Raw genomic sequence first — 25,369 nt, 5'->3', positions numbered from 1 at the left:
ACATTTAGGTTTTTCACCCATTTTGAGTTTATTTTTGTGTATGGTGTAAGAAACTGGTCTAGTTTCATTCTTCTGCATGTTGCTGTCCAGTTCTCCCAGCACCATTTGCTAAAGAGACTGTCTTTTTTCCATTGGATACTCTTTCCTGCTTTGTCAAAAATTAGTTGGCGATACATTTGTAGGTTCAATTCTGGGTTCTCTATTCTATTCCATTGGTCTATGTGTCTGTTTTTGTGCCAGTACCATACTGTCTTAATGATTACAGCTTTGTTGTAGAGGCTAAAGTCTGGGATTGTGATGCCTACAGCTTTGGTTTTCTTCAATATTACTTTAGCTATTCGGGGTCTTTTGTGGTTCCATAGAAATTTTAGGTTTGTTCTAGCTTCGAGAAGAATGCTGGTGCAATTTTGATTGGGATTGCATTGAATGTGTAGATTGCTTTGAGTAGTATTGACATTTTAACAATATTTATTCTTCCAATCCATGAGCATGGAATGTTTTTCCATTTCTTTGTGTCTTCTTCAATTTCCTTCATAAATTTTCCATTGTTTTCAGCATACAGATTTTTTACATATTTGGTTAGGTTTATTCCTAGGTATTTTATGGTTCCTTGGTGCAGTTGTAAATGGGATCAGTTTATTTCTCTTTCTGTTGCTTCATTATTGGTGTATAAAAATGCAACCGACTTCTGTACATTGATTTTGTACCCTGTGACTTTGCTGAATTGGTATATCAGTTCTAGTGGTCTTTTGGTGGAGTCTTTTGGGTTTTTCATGTAGAGTATCATGTCGTCTGCGAAAAGTGAAAGTTTGATTTCTTTGCCAATTTTGATGTCGTTTATTTCATTTGTTGTCTGACTGCTGAGTCTCGGACTTCCAACACTATGTTAAACAACAGTGGTGAAACTGGACATCCCTGTCGTGTTCCTGATCTCAGGGGGAAAGCTCTCAGTTTTTCCCCATTGAGGATGATATTAGCTGTGAGCTTTTCATATATGGGTTTTATGATATTTAAGTATGTTCCTTCTATCCTGACTTTCTTGAGGGTTTTTATTAAAAAAGGATGTTGTATTTTGTCAAATGTGTTTTCTTCATCTATTGACAGGATCATATGGTTCTTATTCTTTCTTGTATTAATGTGATGTATCACATTGATTGATTTGTGAATATTGCCCTGCAGCCCAGAAATGGATCCCACTTGATCATGGTGAATAATTCTTTTTATATGCTGTTGAATTTTATTTGCTAATATCTTGTTGAGAACTTTTACATCCATATTCATCAGGGATATTGGCCTATAGTTCTCCTTTTTTGTGGGGTCTCTGGTTTGGGAATCAAGGTAATGCTGGCTTCATATAATGAGTCTGGAAGTTTTCTTTCCATTTCTACTTTTTGGAACAGCTTGAGAAAGACAGGTATTAACTCTGCTTTAAATGTCTGGTAGAATTCCCCTGGGAAGCCATCTGACCCAGAACTCTTATTTGTTGGGAGATTTTTGATAACTGATTCCATTTCTTCACTAGTTATGGGTCTGTTCAAATTTTCTATTTCTTCCTGTTTGACTTTTGGTAGTGTGTGGGTGTCTGGGAATTTGTCCATTTCTTTCAGGTTGTCCAGTTTGTTGGCATATAACTTTTCATAGTATTCTCTGATAATTGCTTGTATTTCTGAGGGATTGGTTGTAATAAATCCATTTTCATTCATGATTTTATGTGTTTGGGTCCTCTCTTCTTTTTGAGAAGTCTGGCTAGGGGTTTATCAATTTTGTTTATTTTTTCAAAAAACCAACTCTTAGTTTCATTAATCTGTTCTATTGGGTTTGGGTTTTTTGGTTTTTTTGGTTTTTTTTGTATTTTATATTGTTTATTTCTGCTCTGATCTTTATTATTTATCTTCTTCTGCTGGCTTTGGGGTTTCTTTGTTGTTCTGCTTCTTAGTTCCTTTAGGTGTGCTATTAGATTTTGTATTTGGGATTTTTTGTTTGTTTCTTGAGATAGTCCTGGATAGGCCTGGATTGCAATATATTTTCCTCTTAGGACTGCCTTTGTTGCATCCCAAAGGGTTTGGACTGTTGTATTTTCATTTTCATTTGTTTCCATATATTTTTTAATTTCTTCTTTGTCTGGTTGACCCATTTGTTCTTTAGTAAGATGTTCTTTACCCTCCATGCACTGGGAGGTTTTTCCAAACTTTTTCCTTTGGTTGATTTCAGGTTTCATAGCATTGTGATCTGAAAGTGTGCATGGTATGATCTCAATTCTTTTATATTTATTGAGGGCTGTTTTGTGACCCAGTATGTAGGTGATCTATCTTGGAGAATGTTCCATGTGCACTCGAGAAGAATGTGTATTCTGCTGCTTTGAGATGCAAAGTTCTTAATATATCTATCAAGTCCATCTGGTCCAGTGTATCATTCAGGGCCATTGTTTCTTTATTTACTTTCTGTCTAGATGATCTGTCTATTGTTGTACATGGAGTATTAAATTTTCCTGCAATTACCACATTCTTACCAATAAGATTGCTTATGTTTGTGGTTGTTTTATATATTTTGGTGCTTCCAAATATGGTGTATAAACATTTATAATTGTTAGCTTTTCTTGATGGATAGACCCTGTAATTATGATATAATGTCCTTCTTCATCTCTTGTTTAAAATCTTTAGTTTAAAATCTAGTTTGTCTGATATAAGTATGGCTATTCCACCTTTCTTTTGACTTCCAGTAGCATGATAGTTGGTTCTCCATCCCCTCACTTTCAATCTGAAGGTGTCCTCAGGTCTAAAATGGGTCTCTTGTAGACAGCAAATAGATGGGTCTTGTTTTTTGTTTTTTGGTTTTTTTAATCTATTCTGATTCCCTCTGTCTTTTGATTAGAGCATTTAGTCCATTTACATTCAGTGTTATTATTGAAAGATATGGATTAAGAGTCATTGTGTTATCTGTAGGTTTTATGCTTGTAGTGATGTCCCTGGTCCTTTGTGATCTTTGCAACGTTCCATTCATAGAGTCCCCCTTAGGATCTCTTGTAGGGCTGATTTAGTGGTGATGAATTCCTTCAATTTTTGTTTGTCTGGGAAACCTTCATCCTTCCTTCTATTCTGAATGACAGGCTTGCTGGATAAAGGATTCTTGGCTGCATGTTTTTCCTATTCAGCACATTGAAAATTTCCTGCCTCTCCTGGCCTGTCAATTTTCAGTAGATAGGTCTGCTACTCCCCTTATGTGTCTACCCTTGTAGGTTAAGGTCTGTTTATCCCTAGCTACTTTCAGAATTCTCTCTTTCTCTTTGTATTTTGTCAGTTTCACTATGATATGTCATGTAGAAGATCAATTCAGTTATGTCTGAAGAGAGTTCTCTGTGCCTCCTGGATATCAATGTCTGTTTCCTTCCCCAAATTGGGGGAGTTCTCATCTATGATTTGTTCAAGTACACCTTCGTCCCTTTTCTCTCACTTCTTCTGGCACTCCCATGATATGGATATTGTTCCATTTCATTGAATCACTCAGTTCTCTAATTCTCTCCTGTGGTCCAGAATTTTTTATCCCTCTTTTTCTCAGCTTCATCTTTTTACATAATTTTATCTTCTATTACACTTAATCTCCCCTCTGCCTCTTCAGTCCTCACTGTCACCACCTCTAGTTTATTTTGCACCTCATTTGTAGCATTTTCAAATTCATCATGACTATTTTTTAGTTCCTCGATCTCTGCAGCAATAGATTTTTGCTGTCTTCTATGCTTTTTTCAAGCCCAGCGATTAATCTTATGACTATGTTCTAAATTCTTGTTCAATTGTATTGTTTATATCTGTTTTGATCAGTTCTTTAGCTGTCATTTCTTCCTGGAATTTCTTTTGAGGAGAATTCTTCCATTTCGTCATTTTGACTAGTTTTCTGTCCCTTATAAGTTTTAAAAGCTTGTTATGTGTCCTGCACCTGTGAGCACTACTTTATTAAAGACAGGTCATACACTGTCCAGGGCCTGGCCCTTCAGGGGGTGTTTTTTGGAAAGTGTTACTTGCCCTCTGTTGTTGTGACTTTGGTTACTTTATCACCCTACTCGTAGTGATGTTTTGGACCCTCCACCAGGTGTGCTTTGATTTGTTCATTGAAGTAGCCCTGGAAAGGAAAACAAATAAACAAAAACAGAACAAAAACAAGCAAACACACAAACAAACAAAAACACAGAAACACCAGCTACAAGTAAACAGCAGGGTGGAGGTGTTGTTGATGAAAGAGGTCTTATTCTATACAAAGAGAGAAGTGACAGGGGCAGGGGAAAAATAAAATAAAATAAAAATTGACCAGACAGAAACTATACGGCTTAATCCAGAGTGAGAGAAAGGAAAATAAAGAAGGAGGTGTAGAACATGTATCAAGAGAATGGATTAAGTATGTCTGCTTAAACAAACCAACAACCAAAGTAACCAGACTAGAGGAGGGAAGACATAAGAAGGAGAAAAGGAAAGAAGAATATATCTATATAATAAGAATTGTGCAAGAATTAAACTAGGCAATGCAACAGCGCTGGCCTGGAGGAAGGGTCCATCTGGTTCCACAGCATCTATCTCCAGTAGATACGCAGTTACCCATCGTGGAGGGGTGTGGTTTGGTGTAGGCGAATCCTGCCTCCACTGCCGTCCTGCTGTCCAATCCCTGAAGCCCTGCCTTGGTGGTGGTGGAGAGAAAAATGGCGATACCCCAATGTCTCCTACCCGGACTTGGTATCCCAAAGCACTCTGTTCGAGCCGTCCTCACTGTGCCAGGGGTGCAAACGAGGCAGTTTGTCCTGCTCCACCGACCTCCATGACTCCCTGGCTCCCAGCTGGGACTTAAACCCCAATGTCTTTAAGGTTCCCATTCCGTCCACCCCAGTTTTGGGGAAGTGCTGCTCCTTTGAGCGGATATATACTTCCCACAGCACTCTAGGGAGGGGATTGCTTTCTCCCACTGCGGACTGCACTCTGAACTAGTTACCAAGCCTGGGGCTGGCTCCCCTCCTCCCCAGGCGCATGAACAGGGCAGCCCATCCCATCCAGCGAAAGCCCTGCAGTTAGGGCTCTCTCTGTCCCGGTCCATGGTTTTCTCTTGTCCAGATATAGTCCTATGCTTCCCCAGCCTCTCTTTCTTTTCCCTTTGTCTCTCTGCAGGAGGAGATCCCTCTCCTCTGTTCATTTTATCTCTCCCAGTTCACAATCACGCACGTATGGCCCGGTAGGTTGTCCCGGTGGGTCCCTGGAAGCGTCTCTGTCACTTCACCACCCGGACTCTTGAAGTTCAAAGTCCTTTGGCCTCAACACTGCTTTTTTTGACAGACAAGGGAACTCCAGATCCCCCTACTTCTCCACCATGTTGGCCCCTTCCCTTAAATATCTTGATTTAAACTCTGAGTCATTCTGTGGTAACAAACCATGAATTGCAAATCTTCTACTAAACTGTTACTTATCAGACTGTCCATCAAAACATTACATGCTAAATGGACTCCCTCAGCATTATTCCCTTGTTTTACATTTGGCCCATCATTTGTAGAACTGGGGTGCATTCCACTCTCAGTTTCCATGGGGATCCCACATCACCAGAATCAAGCATCTCTAATGGCATGTCAGCACTTCTGTTGATGAAGTTACTGTAGAACTGGGCAAAAATGTTTGAGTCTCCATGCTAAGGGGAAGTGACACTTGAAAATAAATTGAAATCAGTTTGAGAACAGACAGAGAAACCAGGAAGTTCATGATGTAGAGAGTATAACATTTTGTGAGATATAATACAGTCTGTACATTGATTGAAGAAATGGAATTTCACATGTTCCCTAATGAAAAGTATTAGATGGATTTCTACCCAAGTGCACTTGTACAACTGTACTAATTTGTTCAGTAACAATAGGATTTACGAGTTTTCAAAGAGGTGAGCTCTTCTTCAGAGTACCTCGGGATCTAGACCAAAGATCAGGGTCTAATAGCTACGTGTGAATAATGCAGCAGAATCTGGTTATCCATGTCTGCTACCATAGGCGGCACCAAGGAGTGTTTGTTGTTGCAAAGTGAAAGAAGCCATCACAAAAGACCACGTATTGTGTGATACCATTTATATGAAATGTTCAGAGCAAGCAAATCTATAGAGATAAAAGGTAGATTCGTGGTTGTACTTGCTCAAAGGGCTGGGGGAAAATGGAGAGTGACTGCTCATGGGTATAAGATTTCCTTGGGGGATGAAATTGATTGTGGTTTTAGTTGTACTACTATGACCATACCCCAAACTGTTACACTGCATACTTTAAATGGATGAATTGTGTGGTATGTCAATTATATTTCAATAGCGCTGTTAAAAAACAAACAAACAAACAAACAAAAAAAAAAACTAGGCAGGTGAGGTAACTGCACAACACACAGCTTAACCACAGCAGTAGTGGCATTTGACAGAAGCAACTTCAGAGAGTATTGTGGAGGTGTTGTAGTCAGAAGACGCTTCAACCTTATTTCTGAATCCCTTTTAGGGATTAATCTAATGATCAGTGATACAGTGGTTTGGTTAAACAATTTCTGCTCATGTTTGGAGACTTCCATTTTTCGTTTTCTTACTGGGTGGGCCTGTGTTCCCACCAGGGTCATTGCCAGTTTGGTAAATGTGTGGCCGCGATGCAGTTCTGCTGCCCTAAGGACAGCCACGTGCACACCAGGAGATCTTGCTACAGTTTTCCATGTGTCTTAAGTCCCATTCAGCGTCATATGAATCGCTGCACTTACAAGAATTATGGTTCTTTTCAATATGCATTTTCATAAAATGGCAAAACTGACAAAATGGACTGTCAGGGCCTCTAGAATATCCTTCAGTTGGGCAAATAGTAGAATTTTGCTACCGTTCTAAAATCTTTCTTGTTGAGGGATTTCCTGTAGCCATCATGCAGGCTGTGGCTCTCCCCCAGTACTTAAGGCTGTTGGGGAGGTTCTCCCTGCAGGTACACAGAACACACAGGATACTGGTGTAAGTCAGCTTGCTCACTGACATCGGGACCAGCTTTCAGGCTGGTGCCACCAAAGGCATAGCCAGAGGCACCTGCTGTCCCTCAGCTATCCTGGAGGCCTCCATATCAGCCTGAGGAGGTGACAGCAGTATAGTGGTGACCCCCCTGTGGTGGTGAGAGCACCCGAGGCCAGAGCCGCTGTCCCTGCTGCTGTCAGCCGGTTAGCCTCCCCTTTCAGGTTGTCCCCTGGGGCTCCTTGGTGCTGCCTAGAGCACCAAGGAAAAGGGATGAGTTAATCCTCAGGACTCCGGCAGTCAGTTAATTATTCAAAAACATTTTATTGATTGCCTTCTTTTCCATTCACAACCCCCCAGCTGAGGGCATTGTCCTAGTTCCCTGGAAGAGGTTAAAGTGCATGAAGATGGAGAAGCCTATAAATTAACAAAGAGAAAATAACCCTATGACTCTACAGAAAATAAGTCTTTGGTTGGTATGTGCAGTGAAGGAATTGCGTGTTTGGAGAGCCGGGTAAGAGCCCCTTGAGGTGGGCTTGTATCGTGCCTGGGCACCCACATGAGCAAGAACATAGACTAGAAAAGCACAGGATTGGATAGGTGGTCTAATCCAGCTACAGTGTCAGATGCCTCGGGTGGAGCACTCTTGGGAGAGTGGCTGGGAAGGGCAGGGTAGAGCCAAGGTTCAGAGGATTTTAAATGCCAGGAGCACTTATAAGAGACATAGGTCTGCTCCTCGTAGTGTTATTGAACACCTACTAAGGGCTGGGCACTGCTAGGTGCTCAGCTTCATGATAGCCCTGTGAAAGGTGGACGTAGGTATTGTCATTTTACAGATGAAGAAACTGAGTCGGACCAGGTACTCTGCCCAAGGTCACAGAGTTAGTAAACGCTGAATTGAATCATCCTGCGTTCCAGCTGCTATGCTAGGCTTGCCTTTTCTCTGGAGAGACAAGACTTTTTTATTTTTTAATTTTTTTTAATGTTTATTTTATTTTTGAGAGAGAGAGATAGAGACAGAGCTCAAGCAAGGGAGGGCAGAGAGAGAGGGAGACACAGAATCCAAAGCAGGCTCCAGGCTCTGAACTGTCAGCACAGAGCCCGACGTGGGGGCTTGAACTCACGAACCATGAGATCATGACCTGAGCCAAAGTTGGTGCTTAACCCGCTGAGCCACCTAGGCACCCCTGGAGACACAAAAGTCTTGCATGAAACAGGACGGCAGTGTGGCATTAACTGTTAGGTTGAATCATATGGAAATGCCATTTGTGTAGGTCAAAATGGTCAATACTAGCAATTTCATATGGTTCCATCTAGCATTTGGGGCTCAGAAGAGTGAGAAAGAAATCTCTTCAGCAGGAATGGCCAGCAGAGGTTTCATGGAGGAGTTGGGAACCAAACAAGGCCTTGGTTTAGACTCTGGATGGGTAGAAATGAGAGAGAAACATGGGAGAGGTGGAAGTATGGAGGCCAGCCTAACAGGCTGGCAAGTGACTTGGGGACATCTATCAGTGGATACTCAAAGTGGGCTTTGGTATCCCAGAGGTGATGTGATCCGTGCTTTGGGCCCTAAGGAGACAAATTTAGATTTGACTCATGGCTTTGTGGGTGAGCTTGGATGTTAGTGCTGCTAATCTTGTCCCTGTGCACATTCTCTCTGTAGGAAACAGGTGAGCAGATTGCTATCAAGCAGTGCCGGCAGGAGCTCAGCCCCCGGAATCGAGAGCGGTGGTGCCTAGAGATCCAGATCATGAGAAGGTGAGGGCCTAGTGCACCAAGCCAAGGTAGGGCCATCATTGTAGGGGGACCAAGAGACTGCAGGAGCTGAGGAGCCCTGGGACATTGAAGTGACATCTGGAGAGAGCCCTCTGGAGCAACAGCCGCACCTGCTGCCTCTGGAAAAGAGTCATAAGTCTCAGTCCCTCAGGATAACATGACTTCTAGAGGAGTGGCTGCTAAGTGCTTTTAGTCAGTTGTTTCTTCTTTATTTTTTTTTTTAATATTCAGGTTTTTTTTTTTAATTTTTTTTTTTTTTTAACGTTTATTTATTTTTGAGACAGAGAGAGACAGAGCATGAACGGGGGAGGGTCAGAGAGAGGGAGACACAGAATCTGAAACAGGCTCCAGGCTCTGAGCTGTCAGCACAGAGGCTGACGCGGGGCTCGAACTCACGGACCGCGAGATCATGACCTGAGCCGAAGTCGGCCGCCTAACCGACTGAGCCACCCAGGTGCCCCAATATTCAGTTTTGAGAGAGCCCAAGCAGGGGAGGGGCAGAGAGAGAGGGAGGGACGGAGGGAGGGAGACAGACAGAGAATGAGAAGCACACTCCAGGTTCTGAGCTGTCAGTGAAGAGCCTGATGTGGGGCTCGAACTCACAAACTGCAAGATCATGACCTGAGCTGAGTTGGACGCTTATCTGATTGAGCCACCCAGGCGCCCCTGGTCAGTTTTATTTGTTATATTAAATAATTTAAAATAGCAGTTACAGTGAATTTTCCTTTGTCAGCAAAGATGCTTTTTCCCCCTTATATTTCCAATTCCAAGATGGTGTGTGACTCTCCACCATTGTAAAACAATCACCAATACTTCTTCCTCTAGTGTGGAGACAGGGGCTGTCTGTCAGTCCCAGGATGGTTGCTGTCCTCCCAGGTAGTGAGGGGTTTAGGTAAGCGTTGACGTATACTCGCAACCCAGTCATTTTGCAAGACCTCAAATAGGTGCTCCCTCCATGAACCTCTTAAAAAGGGGAGGCATCACCTTGTTTACACACACACACACACACACACACACACGCACACCCCATCCCCACTGGAATGGCATGAGATTGGAAGTCCCTCTACCTTCTCTGCTTTTAGAAGCAGTTTTGAAGTACAGTGAGGACTTGATATGAGGCACTCTAAAGAAAATTCAGTTGCACATGTTGCACTCACAGTCCTTGCGCTCGTGGTGCTGAAAGTAGAGCTGGGTAGATGCTAACTGACCGGGCACCAAAGTAAATAGCCAGTTCCTGACCTCTGTCCTCCTGCTAATTCCTGAGGGCCCTGAGCCAGTCCAGGCCTTTGTTGTAAAGCTTTGCTGATACATGGACAGAGCAGGAAATGGGTTTGAGCCTGAAGTTTGGGTGTCTCCCTCACTGGTTTCTCCTTCCTAGGCTGAACCACCCCAATGTGGTAGCTGCCCGGGATGTCCCTGAGGGGATGCAGAACTTGGCTCCCAATGACTTGCCTCTGCTGGCCATGGAGTACTGCCAAGGAGGAGATCTCCGAAAGGTGAGACTTCAGGGTGGCGGGACACAGCCTGTCTGGGCAGGGAGTGGTGGAGAGGCCTTTCACCCCTTTTATCACCAGGAAGCTCAGGCAGCCACGGTGACTCTGGCTTGCTTTCCCTTCTCAGATCCCCCTCATCCATGCTCAGGGTGGGGTGACAAGCGTGTGATGTGAATCAAGAGACTGAATCAGAAGCTCTTACGAGAAAGGCAGGGAAGGGCTTGCTGTATGTCCTGCACAGTGATTACTAAAATGACAAGGAAAAGATCACCAGGTTTTGGGGATGGGGAAGGACTGGACAAGTTCCAAAACAAACTTTTCTTCCCTAGGCATGTCAGAGCCACTGCAGTCCTTTAGTGTCAGTGTCACCGCTGTCCTTATTAGGAGGGATTTTCTCCTACTGATGTGGTGGCACTGCACACGGGGTCACAGAGTAGAACAGGAAGGGGCTGGCTTAGTAATCAGGGGACTGGGATGAAACCCCAGAGCCACCACTGACTCATCTTCTGGGCATTTGTCCCTCTAGCACATTAACTTCTCTTTGCTAGGACGTACACTTCAGGGTGCCTGACGGCAGCCCCTTGTCTCAGGTACGGTCGTGTCTGCCCACCGCCCCAGCATTGTCTGAAACACCGCCTGCTTTTATATGTTGCCTTGTTTGATTTTCAACAACCCTGTGATGTTGGTAAAACTATGATTCCCATGTGAAGGATGGATGTCATGGCCCAGAATGTTGAGGCCGATGACCAGGCCTCACATGGCTGCAGTGGCAGAGCTGCTTTGGTCACAGTCTGTGGGAGCCCCACTGTGGGCCACCTATCCATCTGTGAAACCAAATGATGCTACATAGTGTGAGGAAAAATAAAAGCTCTGGACAACAGAGTTGTTTTTGTGCTAAAAAAGAGATCGCTCTGTTAGTGTACTTTTCCCCTAACTTTTCACTCTAGAAGAAGGGCCATTATATTGTAACAGGTTGCGGGGGAGGGGGGGTTAGGCAGGATACCCAGACATTTCTTCTATCTTGACATGGCAGTTTCCTGGACCCAGCATCATGGGCTGTTCTCATTACTTTTCTGACCCCTTCCGCCTTCTTTTTGTGAAGGAAACTTTCCATGAGTGTTGATCTGCCCAAGTGGCTTTCTCCTGCCATGGGAGGTGGGCAGATCCTGGGAGTGTGAGAGCAGGATGTGAACAGTCATTGGCATGACCTACAAGCAGGGAACTGATAACGGATGAGAAATGGGGAATTTGACAATGCTTCGATTTTCCTCTTTATTTTCGTAACCTTTGACAATCATCCGATTACTAAATGAGTTATTTAAAATAGGGATAGAGTCATGTTGTTACAGTTGAGTAGATGGTCCTTAGAAGGCAGGGGGAGGGGGGTTGGTGAGATGTGACCAGATTATGGAGGGCTCTGAAGCCCAGCAGAGAACTTGAGACTTGATCGTGTAGGCAGCAAAGAGCCAGTTAGCCATGGAAGAAGATGACGCACTTCAGTGTAAATGACCTGGCATGGGGCACGAGATGATCTGTGGGAGGCAGGAAGCCCTTGCACTCTGAGGGGCCTTTGTCCATGCTGCTCCCTCCTAGGGGGATGCGCAGGGAGGGCGCTGCTGCCCAAAGGGCCTGGGATCTCTGTTCTCTCTGTTCTCCAAATGAGGTAGCCTATCTTTCCCTCTTCTCAAGAGTTCAAAACCTACTGCCCTGGGCACAGAAAGGCAAGCTTGGCCAGCACATGAGCAAATGTGGAAGCAGGAACTGATTAGAAGACTGAAGTGTGTATGCCCAGCTCAGGCAACAGACTTTTGGATATTCTTGGATATAAATGCTAGTTAATAACTTTGATCCTCGAGTGGGAAGTTATTTTCTCTGCTGTCTTCAATCGAGGCCAGCTGCCAGCAGCATATTGAGCCAGGGCCAGGAGGGCAGAGAGGACAAGTGTTTGGGCTTGGGCCTCAGATAGACATGGCTTTATATTCTAGCACTGCCCTGGAATGGCTTTGTGAACAGACAGATCACTGAACCCCTCCAGTCTCAGGCTCCTCACCTGTGAGATACTCACCTCAGTGGCAGTGGGAGGATGAAATGAGACCATGTAGGTAAAGCTTTACTGAGCTAATCTGTGCAGAGGTTAGCCAGGTCCTGGGCATGTCATAAGTGCTCATTAAATATTCCCCACCACCACCATCATCCCGCTGGCAAGGCCACGTTGGAGGAAATGGTCAGAGGGTGGTTTTCAGTGAGTGCCTTCACCCTGTCCTCTGTGGGACTCTGGGGAGTAGTGGTCCCATTGTCACCGAGTGTGGCCTCTGGCCTGCCTCCCTCAGAACTGCAGCTCAGGTGAGAAAAATCTCTCATCTTAGAATGACTCAGACACCTCACCGATGAGTACGGGAGTACTTCTGGGAGTTGCACTGCTGCTTCCTCCTTCCTCCACCTGCTGCCCAGGCTGTCTTGACAGCCTTAGGTCCTCAAAGCCCAGGGCTGGGGTTAGCACTCGCATGACTTCAGCTGGGAAGACACACTGTGGACTTGGTGGTGGTAGGGGACTGCTTACTCTGATGCTTCTTTTCAACTTTTTGACAGTACCTGAACCAGTTTGAGAACTGCTGTGGCCTGCGGGAAGGAGCCATCCTCACCTTGCTGAGTGACATTGGTAAATCCCAGCCCTGGAAGTCAGGTCATGGTCTCCACGGAGGGTGTGTGGTGCCCCTGTGAGTTCTTGCGGAGCACAGAGGGGAGATATTTTGGTCCTCTGTTCTTTACAGAGGGTGGGGTTGTCACCAAGGGGCTAGTCAGGCAGGCGCTGAACTCAAATAGATTTCCCTTCCTTCCGGACTAAGTCATGAAGTGAATGATGATGTATATAGAATAACAGATTTCCTTTCTCATTGAAAAGCTCCACTCCCTGCTTTCCTGGAAAGGCCAGCAATAGAATAGGTTGTCATTTGAATGAATTTCATCCCTTGGCAACTAATTTTTCCACTTGCACATTGACAGCATAGGAAAAACTGCTCTTGTTCAATCCTTTGGTATTGTTAGTGTCCTCAGATGAGGGTGTCTGCTACACTCTGAGGGAGTGTAGAGTGTAGATCAGGGAGAAGAGTGACCTCAGACCACAGAGGTCAGATACTGTCTCCTGGACCCTGGTGCCCGCTCTAGGTCAGCACATGGTTCCAGCCTATGGAAACAGACATCAGGGATGCCTGGGTGGCTCAGTTGGTTAAGTGTCTGACTCTTGCTTTCGGCTCAGGTCATGATCTCGCGGTTTGTGAATTCAAGCCCCACATCAGGCTCTGCACTGATGCGTGGAGGCTGCTTGGGATTCTCTCTCCCTTTCTCTCTGCCCCTCCTCTGCTCTCTCTCTCTCTCTCTCAAAATAAACATTAAAAAAGAAAGGAAAGAAAGAAAGAGAGGGAGAGAAAGAAAGAAAGAAAGAAAGAAAGAAAGAAAGAAAGAAAGGCAGGCCAGGCCCTAAGCCTCCTTTTTTTCTTTCTTTATTTTTTTAATTTCCAAGATTGTTGGTACAGATTGATAATTTATAAAGTTTAGAGTTATCCAGAGTTTGTCACTGAGTGACTAGTTGCCCCTAGATATGGGCATTGATACCACTTTTCAACCCTCTCCATCTCAGCCTCTCTGAAGCTACATGCTTTTATCTTTTCGTTTACTCAAACTTTTTTTTTTTTTTTTTTTAGAAAAATATCAAATATATAGAAAAGTTGAAAGAGTAGTACGGTGAAACCCACATACCTTTTAGCTGGATTCACCTGTTGCTACGATTTTGCCACATCTGTAAAGCTGTGTTTTCTAACTCTTTCCCTGGAAGGGTAGGTGAGCCTCTAGTCTCTGAAACACTCTGCCTTCCTAGTGTGGGTCCACCTCTCCCTTACCCTCTGTCACTCTTCATAGAGGGTGGGCAAGAAGGGAATGAAGGCGGGGAGAGTCCAGCAATGACATAAAGTTAGGATCCAAACAGTCTGACATAGAAAATTCCATCTCCCTCTGAATCCTGTGTTTGTCCCTTGGATGGAGTTCACAGTGGGGACAAGTTGACATTGCACCAGTTTTATCTGACTTGAGTGGGCATCCACCACTAGCCAGACTGATTCCTTCATGAGTTGGCCTGTGTGAGTCTACTGGAAGGGCCCTCTCTGTCTATCTAGAGGGCCTAGTCTATCAGTTGAGAATCCCACCTGTTTTCTTGACATTTTGCTTAGACAACACTTGATTGTCTTGTTACCCCAGTGGCCAAATTACTAATTTATTCTGTTGAGTTGGGCTAAAGGCTGGTTAGTAGTTTGAGGAATATTCTTTTGCTCTTAATGGGAAACTTATTTTATTTCTCTCTGGTTAGAGCTTTAAGTCATTTTTTAGAATTAATTTATTTCTTTTAGAGGGAGAGAGAGCACATGAGCAGGGGAGAGGGACAGAGGGAGAGAGAGAGAATCTTAAGCAGGCTCCATGCTTCGTGTGGAGCTCGACACAGGGCTTGATCCCACAACCCTGGGATAGTGACCTGAGCCGAAAAAAGAGACCAGTGCTTAACCACTGAACCACCCAAGTGCCCCAAGCTTTAAGTCATTTTTTTTTAAGTGTTATCCTCTCAAATATTTTTCTTTCACTGATTATATTAGCAAATAGTTATGAAGAAAGTCTTTAATTTCTTGGCTAGAGTACACAGAACTTTCTACTTCCTCCTAAAGCTTTTACTTCCTTAAGTGATTCTGTAGTGATGTTAATAAAGCATCTACTGATTGCATATTCTTTGGTCTGGGCACATTTTGTATGCCGTTACCATTGGCTTGTGTGATAGCTTTCATATTATCTATTGAAGTTGTGGGTGTGTGTTTAAGTTATATATAAGTCAGAATAATGAAGATTGGTAAACTCCCGAGTGTGCATGCAATTCAGCCCTCCTATAGGCAGATGTATATTAAAATTCTTTAGGTCACTGGTTCCCTATCTTTCCTCTCTGTGACCCAAAATTGGAAATAATGAGGCTATGAAGTACTAATACTCTAGGATGAAATTCTTGAAAGCAGAGATTTTAGTCATTGCTGTGTCTCCAGCATCTAGAATAGTGGTATCCTATATAGTAGCCTCTCTGTAAATATTTGTCAAGTGAATGAAATAAATCGGAAAGGAAATTAAAATAACTAAGGACATATTTATTTATTTAATTTATTTTTTTATGTATAATTTTGTTTTTTTTTCAATATATGAAGTTTATTGTCAAATTGGTTACACCCAGTGCTCCTCCCAAAAGGCGCCCTCCTCAATACCCATCACCCACCCTCCCCTCCTTCCCACCCCCCATCAACCCTCAGTTCTCAGTTTTTAAGAGTAAGGACCTATTTAAAAAACAAAACAAAAGATGATGTCCACATTTTATTAACAGTCCCAGGTGAAATACCTGCCTTTACACTTATTGGCATTGTGACCTTAGTCATGTTACCTAATTTTTAAGAACATCTGTTTTATTAGCTGTAAAATGAGACTCACTCACCTCATTAGAATGGTTATGAAGACAAAATGAGATGATATACAAGAAGCTGCCAGCACAGTGTTTTCTGCTCCTCGCGTAATGTACGGTCAGCAAATATTCATTTCCTTCTCATTTCCTTCCCCCTCTGGATTTGGATTAATAGCATCCCTTTTGAAAAACCTCAGTCACCCTTATTTGGGATCCGGTGAGCCGGGCAGAGGGTTGCCTTGTGAGACTTCCCTTCCTGGACATGGTTCATCTTCAGACCTATTCCTGTGTCCGTCACCTTTTGGAGCAATCCCATCCCCTGATGTTGTGGTTGTGTTGTGGTTGTGGTTGTTGATAAGCTTGTATTTTACTTTCATTTCTGTTTCTGATTTGTGTACAAGATTCATCAAGTTTATTTCTTTTGCAAGGATCTCGTCACTGAGCCAGAGTTCAGAGGCATCTCCCGGAGCTCATATAACATAACTCTTTTGTATTCTGAAACATTTCCTGAGCATATTTTGTTCCAATTTGTTCCAAGTGCTGGCCCCGTGTTCCCTTTGTTGGAGTTGCCACTGCTGTTCTCTGCCAGGTTGACTTCAGATAAGTGGTAGAGCCACACCCTTGACCACTGGGTCCAGAATTCATGGCCTTCTTTTCTGGATTAAACCTGTTTTAACCAAACTTCTTCTGAGCCACAAACCTTACAGAGATGCCCACTCAGAGCTGTATCATGGTAATAGATAGACATAGAAAGGATTTTTCCAGTGAACTTTAAGTTGGCCCAGAAGATACTGCAGAATACATAGGAGAAAATGAGCAGTTTCCTGGTGAGCACAAAGGCCAGACAGACCTATTAGACAGTTTCTCCTATGCTGGTAAGTGATCTGGGGACAGGTGCAGAGGCAGCTGGAAATGATCTGGATTTCCGCATAATGTAACCCTAAAATAGCTCAAGGAAGTTATATCTAAGTGGAGTCTATTTAAACACTCTTGCTCATTAGCCTTTGGAAAACATTGGAGTGTATTTCCTTCTGCCAGCAGAGGCGCAAACTGCTGAGCGCTCAAGGTTGAGGGAAAGACTGACACTTTCTGGACGCCCGTGTCTCCACTGTCAGGCGGGGACCTGCCTGTGCCCTGGCCAGTTGGGTGGGCCAGTTGTGTGATCACCATGGGCTCATCAGATCTTAAGTCTGAGTAGATCTTCCTTGATTTTCCAGATGGCCAGTTTACTGTGGGGACTGACCATCTTGTCCTCTGAACCTTCAGGAACCCCACTCCCCATTTTCATCTGTGCTTCATTCTCTGAGTCACCATCTCTGTCCCTGTTTGAGCTGCTCCTTATAGGCATCAGTACCTCAACACTAAAAAGCAGAGAGGATTTCAAAGAGAATACAGGGCTTTAGGGAAGAGAACTTATCCTAGGAATCAAAATTTATTTAGTGTTTCTCTGATTGTGTGGATTTATAACACAAGGGGACTACTCGATGTCAGAAATTGAGACCATTTGTATATAAAGTATGTTGGGAAGCATAAATGAACATAATAATAATAGAAGAGAAGACAACTGGCTTTTAGTCCTGGCTTCTCCATTTTCCCAGAGCTGTTACCTCAGGCAAGTACCTTATGGTCCATTTATCTTTTCATTTCTTCTCTGTGGAAAACTGGGTAACTTTCTGGGCTTACGTTTTCTCAAACTTAAAATCAAGGGTTTGGGCTTGGTGATCTCTAAGTTCCCTTCTAACTAAATATTCTATTTTCATTATTCAGAGGGTAGGTTTTCAGAATGGGCATCCCAGAATGTCTTTGACATTCCATCCCAGCCTGACTGCATGGCCCGGTTTCTCTCACTTCTCCCCTAGTGCATTTCCTTTCCCCAGAGCTTTGTCTTGATGCTTTCTGTTCATTCCTGCTCCATCCCCTCTGTCTCTCTCTGCACCTGAACTGATTGCCTACTGCTTTTTAATATTCTGTTTGCCAGGCTGTTCTCGTGACATCTTTATCAACCATATTCTCTCCAAAGTCTGTGTATCCAACCCTGAGCCTTATCCTCAGCTCCATACCCATGTCTATGTACTTCTCCACAAATCATTACCAAATGGAAATCCTAGACTTCTTGCCTAAGCCAGATCCCTTCCTGGCATCCCTTTCCTGTGTCACCACCCATCTTCCCATCAGTAACCTAGCCATGAGTGCCAATTCTGAATCTCGTCTCTTAGAACCTGCCCTCTTCCTGTTCCATACCCTCCCATTTAAAGGCTCCAGAGCCTTTCAGCCCTCCTTCATGCCACATATCCTGTTTTCCCTCTCTGTTCCCACTGCCCACACTAATTCAGTGTTACAGCAAATCACTGCAATGATACCTCACCTGACCTCCTTAGCCCCATCTTACTCGTCCATCTTTCATGCTTTTGAAAGGACACTTTCATCATAATCCTTCAAGGCTAAACCTCTTTGCTTCACATTTCTCTCAATCCGCTGTCACCAGCTTAGCAGATATGTGGCTCTCAAAACCCCCTTTTCAACCCTCCTGCTAGCCTTTGCACGTGGCGCTGCCGAAAGGGGGGCATTCTAAAGAACGCTGCTCCTGCACCTGCCCAATGACCCGAAGCCTTCCTGTCTTTCGGGACACAGCTTTAGACCCACCCTGACCCGTCACTCACAGTGGCTCTCCTCATGGCATTCCTCTCCCCTGTTGCCTCCTGTGCTCACTTGGTACTTGGTGTCTCTGCTGTTGTTATTGGATCTCTGCCTGTGGCTGACCTTGAGGACTGACTTCTGGCTTTGGGGGCTGCTGACCAGACTCTGCAGTGAGTGAAGAAAATGCCTTGATTCGGTGTTAGATTTCCCACAATACCTAGGAAGCACAAGACACTTCATTAGCACTTGTCGAACAAATGAGAACGATTGTGCACTTTTCTCTCAGCAGTTGGTGTGACTGCCTCGCTACCTTCCTGGGGGGCTATTTTAGCTGAGAAACCTTCAGCCAGATTAAATCTTTTTCCACATGTTCACACTTGGCTTTCTAATCTGTTTTGTTTGGAAAGTCCAGTGACACCAGAGTGACTGGCACATAGTAGTGTTAATTGTTAAAAAAAGAAATCTCAACTGAGTAAATTTTAAGGATCTTACTGGCTTTATTCAACAATTCATGAATTGGGCAGCGCCCCATCTAGCAAACAGAAAGGCGCTCTGAGGAGCTGCACAAAATGAAAGACTTTGATAGGCAGAAGGGGGCAGGACAAGGAAGTCACTAGCAAAGAGTGGATTGTTTCAGGTAAGGTCACCTTTCTTTGGAGGATGGCAGGGGCCCCATCAGGCAGATTACCTCATTAGTGCAGACCAGGTAATTCCAGGCTAAGATTACATTCCTGGCAGAGGCTGAGGCTACAGTTAGGTTAGACGCCCCCCTTAAATTTCAGTTTTGTGACATGGGCTTAGCACAAGTGACTGACTCCATTTTAGGCCTGTTGTCTCTTTTTTACAGTTCCTCCCTTTTGATCAGACTTTGAGCTTAACTGAGAGATGTGATCAAAATTTAAGGCATCAGTGTCACTCCCAGCTACTGCTCTGAAGTTCTAACAGTTTTTGCTGACGCTCTGTGATTATTCATAGGTCATGACTTCTTTTTGCTGAGTCTATGTGGAATGCACAGGTCATGGCTTCAGGTTCACATTTTTTTCAGTCAGTAATTCTCCTCATTCCTTTTTTGACATTCCAGTCTTAGGGCAATCACTTGATGATTAGTGGCTGTGAACATGCATTTACAACTTTTTGAGGAAATACAGCACGCTAGGGAGATTGCTATGATTTTTACACACAGGGTAATTCCCAACGTCTGGAGTGCGCTTCAAAACCATGGCCCCCAAGACCTAACCCAATCAAAATCAAATAAAGACAGACCGTGTTGAGTCACTTTCTTAAGTCAAGTGGCTTAGTTCAGTGATTTTATGTAGCTGAGTATCAACTTCCCTGAAGTGTTAATCCAGGCACAGTAAGTAGTGTTGGCCGTAGCACAGACACCTTGCTCAGCTTAAAGGTAATCAAGGACTGTCCTATTATCAGGAACAACTTTGCGCAGAGAGTCTAAGGATTTTTGTTGGGCAGCTATTGCTTTAAGAGTTAAGGAGAGTTTCTTGATAATAGCCTCATATGTACTCCTAGCCAGGAAAGCAAGGATCTGCCAAAGGGAGCTAATACTGAATCGTGAATACTTCCTGGTAATTCCCATTTGGATCCTTGGCACAGGACTGGAATGAAGGCCAGTAAAATTTAAGGGTCTGTATACCACATAGGTGGTTTTTATTCTGGTTACCTTTGCCTTGTGTCCCTTTCTTTGTGTAGAGCCTGAATGCAAGCTTCCCTGGGTACCCTGGGATTGTTAACCAGAGAATGGGAAATGGACCCCCAGGGTTAGAGAGTCTGATGCAATAGAGATGGAGTAGAGTTTGTTCAGAGAAACTGGGACATTGGAAATCAGAAGTTTGTGACAGAGTTACAGAATCACCGGCATTGTGGTACATCCAACAGTTGTTTGGAGGTTGGATTACCCCCTTAGCAATGGCCTGGGACATACAGATGATGGTGTTATCTTTCCAGGCCAATGCCAGAGTAAAGGACAGAAAAGGAGGAAGAAAGGATTTCATGTTTAAAGTATGAAGTCTTGCTCTAGTGACTTGGGTGGGAGTAGTCTACCTTGGTATTAGCTATTTCTCTTCCTGGTCAGAGAGCCTGGCTGCCATCTGGGAGAGGAAGACCTGGTGTAGTCTCTTCCAAGGAAACTGAAGGGCAGTCTTTGTCTTTATTGATTCCAAATTAGATGGGTGGAAGAAAATTAGAAATGTTAGTTTGGAGAATCATAGCCAAATATTTGAAGAAACTAGAAGAATTTAGGATCCAATCTAGTTTATGGGTATATAACAAAACCTCAAAGAAAATTAACAGGACTAGAATCTAATATCTACAAAAGTGTGAACAATTTTTCTCTCTACAGTTATCCCCATTTTTTAAATTAAAAATGATCACAGTGAAACTAATGTGTTTGCATTAAACTTGGCCTGATTACTTATGGCAGTGTAGCAAGAATAGTGATTAGCCATATAAGCTCCTTTTAAGACTGCTTTGTGGACCTCTTCATAAAGAATGAGATTGAACTCTTCAGTCTCTGAGGCCAGGAAGCCAAGCCAAGGATTTATCATCAGATTTTACCTGCAGTACCTATAATTTAGGTGAATTTTCTCTTCTCAAGTTTCCCCTAAATATCCTGGGGTTTCTGGGCCTGCCAGTAAGTGACCTTTCTTAGTCATCTGGTAAGACTGCTAGGAACCTTTTATAAGCAAGGTACCCAGTGATTTTTCCAAGCAGTTCCTTGAAGCTGTCTGGCCATATCTGAGTCTACACACATCTCTCTTAAATGTAACATTTCAGTCAAGGCCTCGATAATATAGCCCAAGTTTTTAACTGTGTCTTGTTACAAGGAGAACAGTGTCTTATTGGACTTATCAAATACCTAGCTGTATTACCATGAAAAGAATACTCAAGAGTTTCCGGATACTGGAGGGATCAGGTAAGGAGAAAAAGTAGATGTTTCATTCATACCTTTGTTACAAAGGTATGCTTTATAAAATTGCTGTAAGTCAGGCATAGCTTAGAAGGTTTCCTTAGGGGCTCCTGGGTGGCTCAATCTGTTAAGCATCTGACTTCAGCTCAGGTCATGATCTCATGGTCCATGGGTTTGAGCCCTGCGTCGGGCTCTGTGCTGACAGCTCAGAGCCTGGAGACTGCTTCAGATTCTGCGTCTCCCCCTTTCCCTGCCCCTCCCCTGCTCACACTCTGTCTCTCTCTCTCTCTCTCTCTCTCTCTCTCAAAAATAAATAAACATTTAAAATTTTTTAAAAAAATAAAAAGAAGGTTTCCTTAAATCTGGAAAGGAAAACAAAACATCGAGGAACCAGCAGTATTTCAAACCAAAAGGCATAATCCTCCTCCTCAGGTCATTCAATCCCATTTAATTAATGTTTGTTCTGCTTGAATCCAGTTCTCCGATTAATTCGGGAAATTTTTACTGAGGACAATTTTATGATCATAAAGTTATCAGAAACCTGTACTTGCCAAAGTTCTTTCCCAAGTACAAACCTATTCTCTTTGAAGTACTTCTGCAGAAACACTTCCATAAGAGCATCAGAGTAGGAGAATAGAATAGTAACTTTCTGCAAATGATGAAGACTTAAAAATGACGAGAGTTTATTTGATAAGGGAATTGAGTAATTTCTGTGATATACAACATTTTAGTATAATAACTGGAATTATTATTGATAACATTATTATAGGAAACATAGAGATCCAGGAATTTCATACAGTTTCTGGAACACTTACATACCTACAGAAATATAATATAAAGAAAGCTTAGTATTACGCCTCATATAACAATGCTTCCCATATAATTTAACATAGCAAATAAGCCCAATTAGTTTCACATACTCTTTTGTATAAAGAGAGAGAAGAAATCTTTTGAGATCTTCCAGGAGCCCTCTGCAAAATTCTAGTTAGTTCAGGGTCAGAAAGACTTTATTTAGATCAGTAGTCCAAGAAAGCTTTGCCATTTTAAAAGAGAGAAACCAAATTCAAATTTTGTACCATCTTATTTTTGATATTGATACTCCTTTTTTATTCAAATAATTTTTTTTTTTTTTTGAGAGAGAGAGGGAGAGAGAAAACCCTAAGCAGGTTCCACACCTAGCACACACGGGGTTCAATCCCACAATGATGAGATCATGACCTGAGCCTAAAGCAAGAGAGATGGACCTCAACTGACTGAGCCACCCAGACGCCCCTCAGATAAATTAATTTTAATATTAGCCAACTTGACCACACATAAAATTCCTTTCCCAATATTCCTTTTTTACAAACATTCTAGGTCTTTTTTACATTCATATTTTGTCCTGTGTTTTTCCCACTTTCCCATTCTGAAGTAGCCTCACTTAAGGACAAAATTTCTTTTCCCTTAACAAAAATGCCTCTCTGTTCCTCATAGCTTCTCTTACCAAAAACACACAGGCTCCTTTCCTTGTGTACAGAGATGTTTCTCTTATTATTTCCAGTAGCTTTTACTGCATATTATTTAGAATTTTTAACCCTTCAAACTAATTTCTAGTGAAAACTGAGATGTAAGCTGTTGTGAACTGCATGTTAAACCAGCATTCTTCATGTTGGCAAATGTATGAATGAATATATTTCATAATTTTTAGAAGCATACACTTTTGTTTAGACTACCCACAGAGACTTTATGAGACATTAGACAAAGACAGCCATCATCCGATTATTTTTCCTATTGATGATATAATATAGATAACATATATTCATATCATATTATCATATAGATAATACGAGTTTATTTGATTAGTAAACCCATGTAGAATAAATGTTGTATGTCTGCATTATATTTAATGCTGATAATGCTGAAGACATGTCTATTTTTTTTATTTTCTAGTAAGACTAAATTTATTCAATATCCTAGTAAAACTTTTGATTGTAAATCTCCAACAGTATAAAAAGTACAAAACACATTTGTAGATTTCTAATATATTAATACAAAGTGCATGACTACATACAGTACATCCTACAGGCAAAGAGGTGGAAGAGGAAAAAGAAGGCTGTGGTTGAGGTCTAGTAATAGATCAGAAGTATAGATGATCCATATTATAATATATTCTACCACCAATACTGTAGCCAAAATGTACAAAAAAAATTTTTTTGAAACAACAGGAGGAAGATGATAGTGGCTGATACTCTTGGAATTCACCGCAGAGGCTGTGGGAGAGCCAATCCAACCTACGGTGTATTCTGTGCATATGGTGGCTTGTTTTTCCCATAAGGAAGAAATATAAAATTTTAAATTTAGATTAAGAACTATAAAACTATAGGGTACCCATAAAAAGTGGCTCACTCCTTACTGTTACTTATACTGTCTAATTTTTAAAATCCAGTTTTAAAAATAAACACAATGTCATGTTATTATAAGGTAGGCAAATGATCCTCCCTAATTATGAAAAGTCTGAACCAGTGATAGGTTATTCCTGAACGTTTAGAAAAGAGGCAATGAGTGTACTTTGGTTTGGGTTCAAGTAAAAAGCCTTCTTTTTTTTTTTTTTTTTTTTTTTTTTTTTTTAAGTAAAAAGCCTTCAAATGAAGATTTTAGAATTGAAGAGCTTCATGTTCAGGATGCATCATCTAACATTTCAATGTTAACAAAGCCTGTTAACAAAGAAGTCAAACCTAAACCAGCCCACTCAGCATTAACACACACCTCTCTTTTCTTTTAGTATAATTTTACTTCAATATAGAGTGGGGGAAAAAAAAAAACACACCCAAGCCCTAATAGGGTAAAACCAATCAAACAACCACTCTACACAGACAATACCTTTGCAAAGGTCAACTGAAGTAATCCAGAGCTAAAACTGAATTGTGCAGATTTTCAATGAAGTCACCAGTCATGTAACACAAACAAAAGTCAATTATTTACACACTAGGCAGACCGTCTAAGAAATGTGCCCAGGGGCGCCTGGGTGGCTCAGTCGGTTAAGCGGCCGACTTCGGCTCAGGTCACGATCTCGCGGTCCGTGAGTTTGAGCCCCGCGTCGGGCTCTGGGCTGATGGCTCAGAGCCTGGAGCCTGCTTCCGATTCTGTGTCTCCCTCTCTCTCTGCCCCTCCCCCGTTCATGCTCTGTCTCTCTCTGTCTCAAAAATAAATAAAACGTTAAAAAAAAAAAATTAAAAAGAAAAAAAAAAAAAAAAAGAAATGTGCCCAAAGAAACATTAACCTTTGTTTTTGTGTGTATGCCATTCTGAAGACTTGCACAATTTTTTAGGTAATTTAACATTTTTAATAGACTGTGATCTCTACCATGCGGTAATGCTTTGGTACTCTTCATTTAGGATTGCTCATCCTAAAACTTTACATTTCCCCAGAGGAGCTTTGATTCTGTTTTAGCAGTTTCAATATAGATTAAAATCTTTATCAAAAATCAGTATGGAGGGAGGTGACAGAGGATGCAACATACACACTCAAGTTACCTCTCTGTATGTTTAGAAATTACTCCTTCAAGGTATTTGCACCAGAGAACTTAGTCTGTCCTGCTTAATATTCAGTAGTACAGGTTTGAATCATCAGAACCTTGGCAAGACCTTAAATTATTAACAACTACCTCTTGGGGCAAGTCCATGTTACTGAGTTATGACAAATTTATTATCATGAAGGAAAACAAGGACAGCCAACCATCTTAAAAATGCCCCAACCACTGCTTCTTAATATAGAAAGAGTAAAAACTACATACGTTTATCATACAACAAATCCCATCTCTGTCCCCTGAAATTCCCCTAGTTTCCTTCATTAGAAGGGGATTAAAAAAAAAAGTCTTAAAGAGCACTTTACAGCAGCATCCAGCTTTCTTATGAAATACTCAACATCTTAAATATTATGTATACTTTTTTTCTTTTAGTAAGCTGGACACTGGCTTCAGACTTTGTGGAATTGGAGGAGAAATAACAACCCATTCAAAGCTATTCTAGAAAGTGTCTTTTGGCAGAATAGCAGGTATCCAAAGTTAAAAATAGGAGGGTTTTGTTGCTTTGTTTTCTTTCCAAAATTTAAATCGTT

The 25,369-nt window shown here is 42.4% G+C and overlaps 1 protein-coding gene and 1 long non-coding RNA gene across 5 annotated transcripts in view; one reads left to right on the top strand and one right to left on the bottom strand.

Moving 5' to 3' along the window:
* IKBKB (inhibitor of nuclear factor kappa B kinase subunit beta) overlaps positions 1–25,369 on the top strand; it is a 74,658-nt gene that overhangs the window by 12,024 nt on the left and 37,265 nt on the right. For 2 of the 4 annotated variants that reach the window (XM_019440680.2, XM_019440679.2), the window contains exons 3-5: positions 8,633–8,727; positions 10,124–10,241; positions 12,828–12,897. In XM_019440680.2, coding sequence (XP_019296225.1) covers positions 8,633–8,727; positions 10,124–10,241; positions 12,828–12,897 — 283 coding nt within the window. The other 2 variants (XM_019440681.2, XM_019440683.2) reach the window with 2 other exon arrangements.
* Positions 15,618–18,558, bottom strand: LOC109262265 (uncharacterized). The gene is made up of 2 exons (XR_002077690.2): positions 18,378–18,558; positions 15,618–17,078 (listed from the first exon to the last, which is right to left on the bottom strand). It is a non-coding gene; the product is annotated as an uncharacterized LOC109262265 (long non-coding RNA).

The sequence above is a fragment of the Panthera pardus genome, unplaced genomic scaffold (assembly GCF_024362965.1).
Source record: "Panthera pardus isolate Hobbes unplaced genomic scaffold, ASM2436296v1 HiC_scaffold_13, whole genome shotgun sequence".
NCBI classification, from domain to species: Eukaryota; Metazoa; Chordata; class Mammalia; order Carnivora; family Felidae; genus Panthera; species Panthera pardus.
Note: the sequence above shows the minus strand (reverse complement) of the source record. Positions and strands in the feature narration are given on the sequence as shown.